The sequence below is a fragment of the Saccoglossus kowalevskii genome, chromosome 11 (genome assembly GCF_978046115.1).
Source record: "Saccoglossus kowalevskii chromosome 11, keSacKowa6.1, whole genome shotgun sequence".
Classification (NCBI taxonomy): Eukaryota; Metazoa; Hemichordata; class Enteropneusta; family Harrimaniidae; genus Saccoglossus; species Saccoglossus kowalevskii.
Window position 1 is genome coordinate 34,610,668 of NC_140651.1, and position 15,575 is coordinate 34,626,242.

General features: G+C 33.7%; 1 protein-coding gene across 3 annotated transcripts in view; it reads right to left on the reverse strand.

Annotated features, from left to right (window-relative positions):
• The window catches only part of LOC102808328 (DDB1- and CUL4-associated factor 6-like), a 109,430-nt gene that overhangs the window by 19,065 nt on the left and 74,790 nt on the right, over window positions 1-15,575 (reverse strand). For all 3 annotated transcript variants that reach the window (XM_085505139.1, XM_085505140.1, XM_085505138.1), the window contains exons 13-14: window positions 15,296-15,506; window positions 9,742-9,898 (exon numbers count right to left, since the gene is read on the reverse strand). In XM_085505139.1, the coding sequence (XP_085361265.1) occupies window positions 9,742-9,898; window positions 15,296-15,506 (368 nt within the window). The remainder of the gene's footprint in view (window positions 1-9,741; window positions 9,899-15,295; window positions 15,507-15,575) is intronic.

The window sequence follows — 15,575 nt, forward strand, 5'->3', positions numbered from 1 at the left end:
CCAAAAAATGACAAAAACAATCATCAAAATTAGATAATTGAAGATATCACCATGAAATTAACAAATCTGAAAGAGGTCCACATGTAGTACCTATATATGTAATATCAAAGCAATTGGACTTGCGGTTTTTAACAAGAAGTCGAAAATATCACTTTTTACCAAAAATGAAAAAATATTCACCAATATTAGAGAAATAAAAATATCATTACAAAATAAACAAATCTGAGAGAGGTCCATATGTAGTACATATATATGTAATATCAAAGCAATTGGACTTGCGGTTTTTAACAAGAAGTCGAAAATATCACTTTTTACCAAAAATGACAAAAATATTCACCAATATTAGAGAAATAAAAATATCATTACAAAATAAACAAATCTGAGAGAGGTCCATATGTAGTACATATATATGTAATATCAAAGCAATTGGACTTGCGGTTTTTAACAAGAAGTCGAAAATATCACTTTTCACCAAAAATATTCACCAATATTAGAGAATTAAAGATATCATTACAAAATGAACAAATCTGAGAGAGGTCCACATGTAGTACATATATATGTATTATCAAAGCAATTGGACTTGCGGTTTTTAACAAGAAGTCGAAAATATCACTTTTTACCAAAAATGACAAAAATATTCACCAATATTAGAGAAATAAAAATATCATTACAAAATAAACAAATCTGAGAGAGGTCCATATGTAGTACCTATATATGTAATATCAAAGCAATTGGACTTGAGGTTTTTAACAAGAAGTCGAAAATATCACTTTTTACCAAAAATGACAAAAATATTCACCAATATTAGAGAAATAAAAATATCATTACAAAATAAACAAATCTGAGAGAGGTCCATATGTAGTACATATATATGTAATATCAAAGCAATTGGACTTGCGGTTTTTAACAAGAAGTCGAAAATATCACTTTTTACCAAAAATGACAAAAATATTCACCAATATTAGAAATAACAAGCAGCCTATCGGCTGAGATAGCTCCGCTGTTACAATGCACATTTCAATTAAAGAACTGAAGACATCATTAGAAAATGAACAATATGAATAGTATCAAAGCAATTGGACTTACAGTTTTTAACAAGAAGTCGAAAATATCACTTTTTACCAAAAATTACAAAAATATTCACCAAAATTAGAGAACTGAAGATATCATCACAAAATGAACAAATCTGAGAAAGGTCTACATGTAGTATCTATATATGTAATATCAAAGCAATCGGACTTACAGTTTTCAACAAGAAGTCGAAAATATCACTTTTTACCAAAAATGGCAAAAATATTCACCAAAATTAGAGAACTGAAGGTATCATCACAAAATGAACAAATCTGAGAAAGGTCTACATGTAGTATCTATATATGTAATATCAAAGCAATTGAACTATTGATTTTTAACAAGAAGTCGAAAATATCACTTTTACCAAAAATGACAAAAATATTCACCAAAATTAGAGAATTGAAGATATCATCACGAAATGAACAAATCTGAGAGAGGTCCACATGTAGTACCTATATATGTAGTATCAAAGCAATTGGACTTGCGGTTTTTAACAAGAAGTCGAAAATATCACTTTTTACCAAAAATGACAAAAATATTCACCAAAATTAGAGAATTAAAGATATCATTACAAAATGAACAAATCTGAGAAAGGTCCACATGTACTACCTATATATGTAATATCAAAGTAATTGCACTTGCGGTTTTTAACAAGAAGTCGAAAATATCACTTTTTACCAAAAATGACAAAAATATTCACCAAAATTAGAGAATTGAAGATATCAACATGAAATGAACAAACCTAAGAGAGGTCTACCCAAGGTACATATACACCAAGTATCAAAGCATTCAGGCTTGTAGTTTTCAAGAAGAAGTCGAAAAAGTAAAACATTGACACGGACGACGGACGACGACGGACAATCACTCATATGATAAGCTCCGCTCGACAAAGTCGACAGCAGAGCTAAAAATGACAAAAATATTCACCAAAATTAGAGAACTGAAGATATCATCACAAAATGAACAAATCTGAGAAAGGTCTACATGTAGTATCTATATATGTAATATCAAAGCAATTGAACTTTTGGTTTTTAACAAGAAGTCGAAAATATCACTTTTTACCAAAAATTACAAAAATATTCACCAAAATTAGAGAATTGAAGATATCATCACGAAATGAACAAATCTGAGAGAGGTCCACATGTAGTACCTATATATGTAGTATCAAAGCAATTGGACTTGCGGTTTTTAACAAGAAGTCGAAAATATCACTTTTTACCAAAAATGACAAAAATATTCACCAAAATTAGAGAATTAAAGATATCATTACAAAATGAACAAATCTGAGAGAGGTCCACATGTAGTACCTATATATGTAATATCAAAGCAATTGCACTTGCGGTTTTTAACAAGAAGTCGAAAATATCACTTTTTACCAAAAATGACAAAAATATTCACCAAAATTAGAGAATTGAAGATATCAACATGAAATGAACAAACCTAAGAGAGGTCTCCCCAAGGTACAAATACACCAAGTATCAAAGCATTCAGGCTTGTAGTTTTCAAGAAGAAGTCGAAACAGTAAAACATTGACACGGACGACGACGACGGACAATCACTCATATGATAAGCTCCGCTCGACAAAGTCGACAGCGGAGCTAAAAATATCAATCCAAAATGAACAAATCTGAAAGAGGTCCATATGTAGTACATATATATGTATTATCAACGCAATTGGACTTGCGGTTTTTAACAAGAAGTCTAAAATATCACTTTTTACCAATATGACAAAAATATTCACTAAAATTAGAGAATTAAAGATATCATTACAAAATGAACAAATCTGAGAGAGGTCCACATGTAGTACCTATATATTATTTATTTTATTTATTATTTTATTTCCATTTCTCTAAAGAAATATACCCCACTAACCTGGGGGAACAGGTTACAATGCGAAAGTTACAGGCGTGACTTTAATCGCCTCAATAAAATAAAGTATTATATATATATACACATACATACACATATACAACTCATCTATTGGAGAACTCACACTAACAAATTATATCTAATCTGAAAAGCTGGGTATACAAATCTTGCAATAATTTGGATGATTTCATGGTTATCCTGAGAAAAAATATATGTAAGTTTACGGATAGGCGAAAGGAACTCGAATTGTGGTTCAATGCGGTTAATTCGATCAAAAAGCGGTTTTCGAATATGGTTATATGCTGGACAAACTACCAGAAAATGAGTCTCATCTTCAACAGCATCTGTACATATTTGGCAGGTTCTATTTTCCACTGGAGTTCCATAATATCTACCAGTCTCAATGTGTAACTTATGATTAGAGCACCAAAGTTTAGTTAAAGCTTGTCTGTATAGGGGAACATGAACGATATCCAAATAATTCTCATAAAAAAAATTTGTTTTAAATTGGCGAAACGTTCGTAACTTATTTCTACTGTTTGGGGATCTACGAACATCATCAAATAAAGCATCTTTCCAACTTTTGAAATAACAATCTCTCTCTTTCTTTCCAATTAACAATGTTGTTTCATCGGTAATTTGGGAGATAAACCTATTCTCCCAAACAGTATGTATATTGAGTTTAATTAATAATTTCTTAATAGCTAAAGCAAAACATGGCTTTCCTATCTGTGCCATTTTTTCAGACTCTCTATAGGCTTTGTAAACGAGTTGATTAGATGACATTTTCAGAATACGTTTCCAAAATTTAATACGGATTAGATTTCTGCCAATACTAAGTGGATATCGTCCGAGTTCACCCATAACTGCACTGTTGGTTGTATTTTGCCCCACACCTAATATATATTTACACCACTTTAACTGAACATCTTCAATTGGTTTACAATACCGATTTCCTATAACTGCCGCTCCATAGTTTAAAATTGGTTTAATTTTCGAGTCAAATATTTTTTGAAGTAATTAATTTTGGTGAAATCTCGTTACCAATTCCTTTCCTGACCGCGTACGCTGCCTTTGAAGCTTTTCCGGCCAAAATTGCACATGCCAACTTAAATGATCCATTTTCGGCAAAGACAACGCCTAGATATGTATAATTTACAACAATATCAATTTGATTTCTAAATAATTTAAAATCCAGGTTATCATCATCACAGTCAACAATATCCTTATTGAAAATAATAATTTAAGTTTTAGTGGTGTTTACAAACATTTTCCACGTATAACAATAAAATTGGAATCTGGCAAGTAACAACTGTAAACCCGAAGCACTATCAGATACAATAGTGGTGTCTTCGGCATACATAAGACATGTTAGTGGATAATAATCCAATTCAACCACATTAAATGGTGCTTTATTCAAAGCAATTTCTAAATCGTTTAGAAAAAATGCAAATAAAATTGGACTTAATATGCCCCCTTGTTGTACCCCAATCTCAGATGTAAATGTTTTTGTGTAACCATGCGGTAATTTTACACAATATTTAACCACACTGTACATACTCTGCAAAAGATTGACTATTTTACAACTAAAGCCTACTCTAACAAGCTTTAAAAATAAACTAGCTCGGTCAACATAGTCAAATGCTTTTTTCTACAAAACAAACGTATAATCTCTTTCTAGCGGCTCTATATTTCTCAATTAGCGTCAACAGGATAAAAATATTATTTTCAATGCTGTGATTTGCCCGGAAGCCTGCCTGATTATTACTGAGAATATTATTTGTATCAAGCCATTTCACTATTCTTTCGTTAATAATAATTGTAAAAAACTTACCGAAACAACTCAATAGGGAAATGCCACGATAATTAGCGGGGTCGTGTATGTTACCTTTCTTTAAAATTGGACAAATCAGTGACTTTGACCAAGTCTCTGGGAAATGCCCACTATTCAAAATCAAATTAAAGACCTTTGTATAACACTTGATAAGATCTTGGTTACTATTTTTGAATAACTCATTTCTAAAGCCATCAAACCCGGGTTGTTTTTTCATTTTTAATTTCTTTATCGCAGCTGTCACTTCCTCCGTACTAATCTCCATATCAAGTTGTACAGTATCAATATAATCTTGTCGTGTATTATCATGAGTGGGAATTTCAAAGCCCACTGTCTCGGACACTGGCACTTTACTCAAGCGCTCAAAATAATTAAACCAATCTGTGTTCGAAATATTTGGGTTTGTCCCAGTTTCTGACTGGGTAAGCCTACAAAATTTACCCCAAAATGAATAATCTTCTGAAAAACAACTTGATTCCAAATCAATAATTTGTTTTTTCCGGTATTCCCGCTTCTTCCGTTTCAGCATTTTCTTATAAACACGTTTTGTATTCGCCAAAGTACAGTATACCGTTCAATTTGTCGGATCCCTATTTATTTGTTTATAAAGTTCGTTGACCTCGCTTCTCATTTCCTTGCACTCAATGTCAAACCAAGGTTTCTTTATATTTATTTTTCCCCCACGCCTTTTTCTAAAACGTTTTTTCTCTATCATTGCAGTTTTCGAAACTTTGTGTAAGATATTCTCGATATCACACAGTGCCAATTCAACCCCATTTTTGTCAATATTATAATTATTTTTTTTTTAATTCGTTAATCTCAGCCGTTATTGTGTATTATATGTTTCGATAAAATCTGCCCGACTTTCACCCCTCAAGTCATACATTATCGCCGTATGGCTTTCAGCATTGAACACGTTTCTATCCTGATACTTATTTCCGATTTCCTGTTCCGAAAATTCACAAAATACCACCGTTAATATTAAAGGTGAATGGTCAGAATGCCGTGTGATATCACCGACCCTAAAGTCCTTCAAAAAATCACCTGTTAACATGGAATCAGAAACCATCACGTAATCAACTGTACTGACACCTAATGCTATGCCATTACGTATTTGGAAACATGTGTATTTCCCCGGTATGTCTGTACCAAATCTTCCATTCAAAATTCTCATTCTAGTACTAATACACATATTTACCAATAATTCACCATATTTATAGTGTCATTATACTTTGTCACTATTTTGACGCAATTCAATTGGGTCATCAGTGACGTAATCGTCCGGCAATGGTAAATGATTTGTTCCATCTAATTTAACATAATCACACATGTTTCCAGTCCTGGCATTCATGTCCCCACAAATGATTACGTCACCCTGATCATTGTATTTACATAGTTGTTGTTCAATTGAGCCAAATGGTGTAATGTTGTCATTCCTAAGTACGTTACCTGTTGAGTTTTCAGGTACAATGTAGGTGAAGCAAATAAACAAATCTCTAGTTCTCCTGCTTTTTTGTGCCGAAATTCTAAACCAAATTAAATCATCGTTACTTTCCACTAATTCCATTAGATTTGCAAACTCTAAACTCCTAGCCCTTTTGTGTTTCCTACTCCTATGAAAAGTGTAGGTCACGTACCTATTTATATCGACCTGCTTTTCTCTAGGTAGCCAAGTTTCACTTAAACATAAACAATCATATGCAGCTGTACAACTTAAAAACTCGTCATCCTGAGTTTTATCACCCAGCCCATGTACATTCCAATAACCGATTCGTAATTCAAAATCATTGCGTACGTACGTATGAGTCCCCCTTACGTTCTAGTCATCGTTTTTCTCAGTTTCTTTATTCCTTGCATTTTGTACTTTGTTATAAATATTACCATTGATAAACAATTTGTCGGCGACGAGAAATGCTCTTTTATTATCAAAGCAATTGGACCAGCGGTTTTTAACAAGAAGTCTAAAATATCACTTTTTACCAAAAATGACAAAAGTATTCACCACAAGCCATGCATGGCACAGTCCCCGTTAGTTATCAAATTTAAGATATAAAGTTTTGTTTATAGTAATATAGCTGGAATATAAACATGTCAGGAATATGATGATTGTTTAACATTTAAATGATTGACATTTGTATCTGATCGTCAAATGAGTATTGAGAATATTGCTCTGGAACAGCATTAATTAAAACAAAATCAGCCATTATGAATATATGTATAATGAATATATGAAATTTGAACATAGTCAGTCAAAGCATGTCAGAGATATGGTTCTAGAAGCCCATTCATTAAAAACATAGTTGAACTCTGGTGACCTTGCCCTTTTTTATATAATATAATTCTCTGTATCATAGTTTGATTCAATATAAATATGCATTGTCATAATTAATTTTGAATACAAACAAGTTTTGGGGTTGAACCAACAGTGGGGAATCAGTCTACCGAATGTCCTTAAAAGATGTAAATATCTTACAAAAACATTGGTGCCTTATTTGTTTAATTATTTTAAGGGACATAATTTCCAGCTTTATTCAAAGTAATTCAGATATTTTAGTATAAAAACAAATGTCTCATTGCAAAAAAAAGTGCTGCATTTAGATGTGAATAGATTCATAAAACATGCAAGATAACAGAAAATTTTAGCTGGCTTTAGTCTCCAAGTATTTTGTACAGGTGTCTGTCAAAAATTAATGATTTACTGAGACAAATATGAACTGCCTCATTGTGTGACTACTGTATTATATGAAAAGTAAAAAAAAACACCCTTTATGAATAGCTATCATGTTGCAAGCTCTGTTTTGTATGCAAATCAACTTAAATAGTTAGTTGGTGTCCAGTGAAGGGAGAAGTCAACAGTACTGTTGCCTCCTGAGAATCTACATCTTCAAACACTGCAATCTTTGAAGTGCGTTTTTAAACTAGTATTATAAAAACTCTATCATTCTGTTCTAATAGCTGAAACATATTCCTGTGAGTTTTCATTTGTCGAATGAACTGTTTGTCAAATACAGAATACATATATTTTAGAATAATTTTCTTTTTAAAATGTGGATGAAATGTTTTGCTTTTAATGTATTTTTTATGTATTGTTTTTGATTTGATAACTTTGAACTAAACAGATTTTCTATTAGCTTCAGATCTTGATCAAAGTTAGGCACCCAGTTCATAGGAGTGCTTATATTGATTTTCTGACATCTTATTTTCTGTAAAGATTTTATTGGTAGGTTTGCAAATGTGTATCAGACTGTGCAATCTCTCCATGAGTTGGTTTTGAAACCCAGTATGGGATTCTGAGATACATTACCAAGGATATTATTACAAGATAAATCATTTGCTTCATTGAACACATACAACAATGCATATTTCCACTGAGATCAGTGACCTTTGATGTGCATCACCAGTGATCAGTCAAGTAGAAACAGTCAAAATATTTTATCAGATTTTCTCAATTTTTGCATGATATTTTCATACAGGACATCTGTTGTTCAAACTCAGGGAAGACTTTATACTGATGAATAAGGTGACCAAGTTTGATAAAGTTTGGAATAGAATTAGTAAAGTTATTATGCACACAATAATAATTATTAATGACGACGACAACAACAACAACGACGACAACGCCGGACAAAATTTTTCCCTTAATATACCTTTCCCTTCCATCTTTGATGGTACGGGCAAGGTAACAAAATGGCCACTAGTCAGCCATTCAGAATCCGATCTAAAAAATAAAAGTTTTTTAGCACAAAAAATAGCCACCATTAGGCCACTTTGAAAAGGATCGTAAAACCAATATATCCGTATATCTGTGACATGATGTATAATGAATATTAAAAATTTGAACAGAATCAGTCAAAACAAGTCAGACATATGAGTCTGGAAACCCATTCATTAAAACAAAATGGCCACCGGACAGCCATTTTGAGTCTGATCTGAAAAATAAAATGACGTGCATCAGGAACCCGCAATGTCTAATGTATGTACCAAGTTTGAACGAAATCCATCCATAAATGCCAGAAATGCTTGATATTTTTTAGCACAAAAATGACAACCATTCAACCATTTTGAATAGGATCATCAAACCAATATATCTGTCTATCTATGACATGATGTATAATGAATATTTAAAATGTGAACATAATCAGTCAAAACAAGTTGGAAATATGGGTCTAGAAGCCCATTTATTAAAACAAAATGGCCGCCAGTCGGCCATTTTGAATGTTATCTGAAAAACAAAATTATTTGCATCAAGGTCCCATAATGTCTAATGTATATATCAAGTTTGAACAAAATCCATCTGTAAACAGCCGAGAAAAGCTTGATTTTTATGATATTTTAGCACAAAAATGGCCGCCATTTGGCCATCTTGAATCAGATCGTAAAACAAAATGATGTTCATCAAGGTCCTATAATGTCTAATGTATATATCAAGTTTGAACAATATCCATCTGTAAACAGCCGGGAAATGCTTGATTTTGATGATTTTTAGTACAAAAATGGCCGCCATTCGGCCATCTTGAATCAGATCGTGAAACAAATTGACGTGCATATGTATGATATCATGTATGATGTATGTGTGAAGTTTGATTGTGATTGGTCCAGGCATTTCTAAGATACAGGTCCGGACGCACGCACAGACGGACGCACGCAGACGCACGCACGCGCGCACGGAGGTCAAAACATAAGTCCCCGTTTTCGGACTTCGTCCGAACGGGGACTAAAAATTAGAGAATGGAAGAGATATCATCATGAAATGAACAAACCCAAGAGAGGTCTACCCAAGGTACATATGCACCAAGTATCAAAGCATTCAGGCTTGTAGTTTTCAAGAAGAAGTCGAAAAAGTAAAACATTGACATGGACGACGACGGACAATCACTCATATAATAAGCTCTGCTCGACAAAGTCGACAGTGGAGCTAAAAAGTAGAGAAATGAAGTGAGTGCCTTGCATAGAAAGTTCACACTTACTTGGATCACATGGATGAGGTTGTACACAATTTACAACATGCTTATCTCCTTCCAATAACATGACTAACTCTGCAGTGTACCGATCCCATATAAATATATGACCACAATCTGACCCACTCAGCACAAAATGATTGCCCCAAAAATTAGCTTCTTTAATCTGCAATGGATAAAAAATTACCTTATATTACCTTCAACTCATCAAAAATCAGTGAAAATTAATTCCAGCTAAAACAAGCCATACATGCAGTCCCCGTTAGTTATCGAATTTAAGATATATAGTTTTGTTTATAGTAATATAGCTGGAATACAACCATGTATGGAATATGATTATGATGATTGTTTAACATTAAAATGATTGTCATTTGTATCTGACCGTCAAACAAGTACTTGTCCATATTGAGAGATATTGCTCTGGAACAGCATTAACTAAAACAAAATCAGCCATTTTGAATACATGTATATATCTATAACATACTGTATAATGAATATATAAAATTTGAACATAATCAGTCAAAGCATGTCATCAGGAACCCGTAATGTCTAATGTATGTTACAACAAAATCCATCCATAAATGCAAGAAATGATTGATATTTGATGATTTTTTTAGCACAAAAATGGCCACCATTTGGCCACTTCGAATAGGATCGTCAAACCAATATATCCATATATCTATGACATGATGTATAATGAATATTAAAAATTTTAAAGCGAACCTAAATGCAGCCTTAATTTATAGTTGTGTATATTCTAAACTGTATTCAAAATAATATTGCAGTGGTTTAATTTTGTTAGGGGACCAAGCCCAAAGGGCGAGGCCCCTATTCTTATTGTCCGTTTTTTTCTTCTTTCTTCTTTCTTTCTTCTTTCTTAGGGGCCCAAGCCCAAAGGGCGAGGCCCCTATTCTTATTGTCCGGTTTTTTAGGGGCCCAAGCCCGAAGGGCGAGGCCCCTATTCTTATTGTCTGTTTTTTTCTTCATCTTCTTTCTTCTTTCTTCCGTAACTTTTTTCGTCAAGCTGTTTGAGAAAACCGCTGAACGGAATGATCTGATAATGCTCTATACTGATACTCCCTAATGTGAACTAGTGCAACATGCTTTCAGAATTTCGATTGGTCAATTAGTTTGGCAGCCATATTGGATTGAAATAAAACCGGAAGTGGCTGTTTGACCACTTTCTGAGGGTCTAGGCGTCTAGATTTTTTTATGGTATATAGTACAACTCATGTGTAATAATTATCAGCAATCAAAACTTTAGCGGTCACGTGACTTTTCCCGCCATTTTGTTTTCCCTGAAAACGGCAAAAAACACTTAAAAATCTTCTTCTTCAGAACCACCAAGCAGAATGCTCTCATATATAGTCTTTGGCTTCTATATATGAAGCCCATTTATGTTTGACAAAATTATTACGATTGGTCACATGGTTTGGCCACCATTTTGGATTTCTTCTAAACAGGAAGTAGTTTTTTTACTCATGCCACACTTGAGGGATTATTTGCTGTATAGTATGGGGAAATACAAGTCAATCAAATTTATGTCGGGTGTATAAGCTTCAGAAAAGGGCAGTTCGTGTGATTTCCTCTGACAACTTTAGCCAATAGTCGTTTGAACTGTTCAAAAAACATAGTATCTTGCCTATCGATTACAGAATTTCATATTTTCTAGGTATCGTAATGTATATGGCAACCAATGGCTTGCCGCCTTTATATATAAGTGAAATGTTCAGTCCTATCTCCCAAACCCACAAGTATAGTACACGTTCCTCTCTGAAAAATAATTTACGCATTACTAAATGGAAAACATCCATGGGTCAGAGGACGTTTCAGTATAGAGGGGTAACCCTATGGAATAACTTGCCATTCCATATCAGAAATTCGGCCTCTATAGGCATTTTTAAGAAAACCTACAAAATTTATCTCAGTGAAAAATTTGTTGTAAATGGCTCAAGCCTATAATATGTATATTGTGTTTTTTGTCCCTACAGAGGGCCCAATGAAAATTACTTTATTGTATATTGGCCTACCCTCTTTAAATAAAGTGTTAAATAAATAAAAATTAAATTGTGTCATTATGAAGACATTGAATGAAAGATGTAACTGGCATTAGAAATGGCTATATATGATTATGTAATCTCATTATTGTGCATAAGTACATGGCTCATTATATATCCTGAAAACCATATTTCGATAACCAAACCAGGTAAATACATGGTACCAACTTCATTTTGACCTCATGTTACGAATAATTCAAGCTACCTAATTGTCTAACATGTGACCTCATTAATTATGAAACAGAATCTTATCAGCTTGGGCCCCGGTGACGCCGCTTGCGGCTTTAATTAGGGGCCCAAGCCTTGGTCACATGGTTTGACCACCATTTTGGATTTCTTCTAAACAGGAAGTAGTTTTTTTTTACTCATGCCACACTTGAGAGATTATTTTCAATATTGATGTATGGCATCTCTATATCAATCTCTTTCAGAAACCTAAAAAAGATTTTAGATCAGTCACATGGTTTGGCCGCCATCTTGGATTTTAAGCAAAATTGACCAAAACTTTGAGCATTTGTTTCTCAGAGGTGATTCAACCAATCTACTAAATGTTTTTATATTTACCATGCCTAGCCTTAGCTGCATGTGAGAAAAATAATATTATTTTGATCAGTCACATGGTTTGGCCGCCATCTTGGATTTTATGAAAACAAATCTTGTGCAATTACATGTGTTGTATTGGTCCGATTTGGCTAAAATTGTATATGTGCATTCTACTCTTGAGATGCATTCTTTCAACCGAATGGCACGTGGCTGGGTTTTGTCGCTGGGCGCCTGCCTAAGAGGTGGAGGCTTCTAATCTCATTAATATGCATAATTGATATATCTCAAGCACTGTTGTAGTTAGAAGGATGATTCCTGTGTTATCATGACAACATTAAACAATTGATTTCATTAAAATAACAGATTACCATATATGGTCATGTGAACTCATTAATATGCATAACCATTATATCTCAAACACTGTTGTAGTTAGAAGGATGATTCCTGTGTTATCATAACAGTGAACAAGAGATCTGATTAAAATAACAGATGACCATATATGGTCATGTGAACTCATTAATATGCATAGTAGTCATATCTAAAACACTGTTGCAGAGCAGGACGTGTAACTAGTGTCATTATGAAGATATTGAATGAAAGATGTAACTGACATTAGAAATGGCTGTATATGATTATGTAATCTCATTATTGTGCATAAGAACATGGCTCATTATATATCCTGAAAACCATATTTCGATAACCAAACCAGGTAAATACATGTTACCAACTTTATTTTGACCTCATGTTACTGATAATTCAAGCTACCTGATTGTCTAACATGTGACCTCATTAATTATGAAAGTTAATCTTGTCAGCTTGGGCCCCGGTGATGCCGCTTGCGGCTTTAATTTTAATTATAACTGTAGCACATGGATAGGCATTTGAAGTGCTTTGAGTAGTAGCTTTCGAAAAGCCAAAAATGTGATCGTCAAGGCGTGTACCTGGTTATCAGGCATGGTTTACTTTGAGACTATCATGAAAGGCCTAGGGTTTGAACGATGTGACATGTTGGCGATTGTGAAAGGTGTTCAAATTTTTCCTCCACACCCAGTTTACCTACGGTTACTATTAACCGTCGTTTACTTTTCGGAAATTGCGAATCGCCAGTTTTTAAGGAAAAAAAATTATTGTTTTTTCGTTGCAATCAGTGCTACAGATCGCATTTTAACATTGCGGTAATTCACTTCAGCATTGCGTTAAAAAATCATCGTCAATAATCGGAAAACGTTATCATTACGACACATCATTTTGATTGGTTAATGAAAGACATGACCTGTTAGGTCAAAGGAAGTTGTTTCAGGTCAAATCGTGCTGAAAAACCTCAGTGCGTCGAGAGTTTGCGTATGATCGAAAATATACCAAAACGAAGATAATGATAAATGCCTTTGACTGTTTCCTCACAGACCCTACCCATTATTTCACGGTATGTAAATCGTATTGTAATAAAATGTGTGTGTTTTTTATGAACATTTTTGTTTCTTCATTCAAGTTGTAAGTGTCGTGTAAATCAATGACCCATTTTTTTTTGCAAAAATAAGTATTATTTTCCCCGAGCCCAGCATGGTGAACGAGTATTTTTTTTGAATAATCTTTCATTAATGGCAAGATAGTTCCAGTGTTTAACCCCAAAACAAAATAATCTTTTCTGAGTTGGTCCTCGAGTATAAGCTCATCCCTCACTTTTCCCTTACGTGTTCATGCCTCCGGGCTAATGATTAGGGAAGTACGGTATACTGTGAAGATTCAGATCAGGCCAGTGTGAGTGATGAGAGTATATCGTCGATGATGCCCCTTGTTCAAACCCTACAAACTCAAGATTGCATACTCCAGCATCCAGACTTTGAAATAATTTGCACGCAGTGTAGTACAGGAAACAGCATTTATTAGACAGTTAGACAAAAATAAATGCCTCTCTCGATCAATCGCACATCCATAATGTTTGTATGTTGATACGCTTGTAAATATTATTAACGTAAAAGTCGAAACAACCTAGACTAGAAGTCAATTCACCAGTCCAGCCAACTATGGCTCCCTAAGTTGTTTATATTTAATCAGATACTATGTCGTCATCATGCTTTGTTACCTTTCCTGTTTTTACCTCATGAGGTTTATGGTTTCTCATATTTAAATCATCCTAACTCTGAAGATAATAATTTTATTTTCATTTTTTTTTTCAAAATTTTATTATCAATATACATAAATTGATAAATAAAAACACCAAATTAGGCTCTATTTAGTTCCCCTTTAACATGATCAGTCAAAACAAGTCAGAGATATGGATCTAGAAGCCCATTCATTAAAACAAAATGGCCGCCAGTCAGCCATTTTTAATCCGATCTGAAAAATAAAATGAAGTTCATCAGGAACCCGTAATGTCTAATGTATATACCAAGTTTGAACAAAATCCATCCATAAATGCTTGATATTTGATGATTTTTTAGCATAAAAATGGCCATCATTCGGCCATTTTGAATAGGATCGTCAAACTAATATATCTGTATGTCTACGACATGATGTATAATGAATATTACAAATTTGAACATAATCAGTCAAAACAAGTCAGAGATATGGGTCTAGAAGCCCATTCATTAAAACAAAATGGCCACCAGTCAGCATTTTTAATCCGATCTGAAAAATTTGTTTGAACAAAATCCATCTGTAAACAGCTGAGAAATGCTTGATTTTGATGATTTTTTAGCACAAAAATGGCCGCCATTCGGTTATCTTGAATCAGATCGTGAAATAAATTGATGTGCATATGTATAATATCATGTATGGTATATGTGTGAAGTCCGATTATGAATGGTCCAGGCTATCTAAGATACAGGTTCGGACAGACGCACATGCACACACGATTAAAACATAAGTCCCCGTTTTCGGACCATGTCCGAACCGGGATTAAAAAGTAGTTCACAGTATATGAAGGAAGTACATCAAAGAAGTATTTTCAAATCTCATCTTACCATGGTTCTTGAATTGCGATGTCCTTTATAAATTCTCTTAACTCTAGGCTGGTGAACCTTTCTCATTTCCAGCTCTTCTTTTTCTTTCTGTTCTTTTCTGATCCGAAACATCTCCCTTATCCGATGTTCAGTTGAATCTGCAGATGGTGAGTCCAATGTTTCTCCTTCTGCTCCATGTTCTACAGTAACACCAGCAGATGAAGAGGAAGATCTGAAAACAGAGACAAAAAACTTATATCCAGAGTGTAACATGTGCAACAGAATTCCACAACTGTTGAGA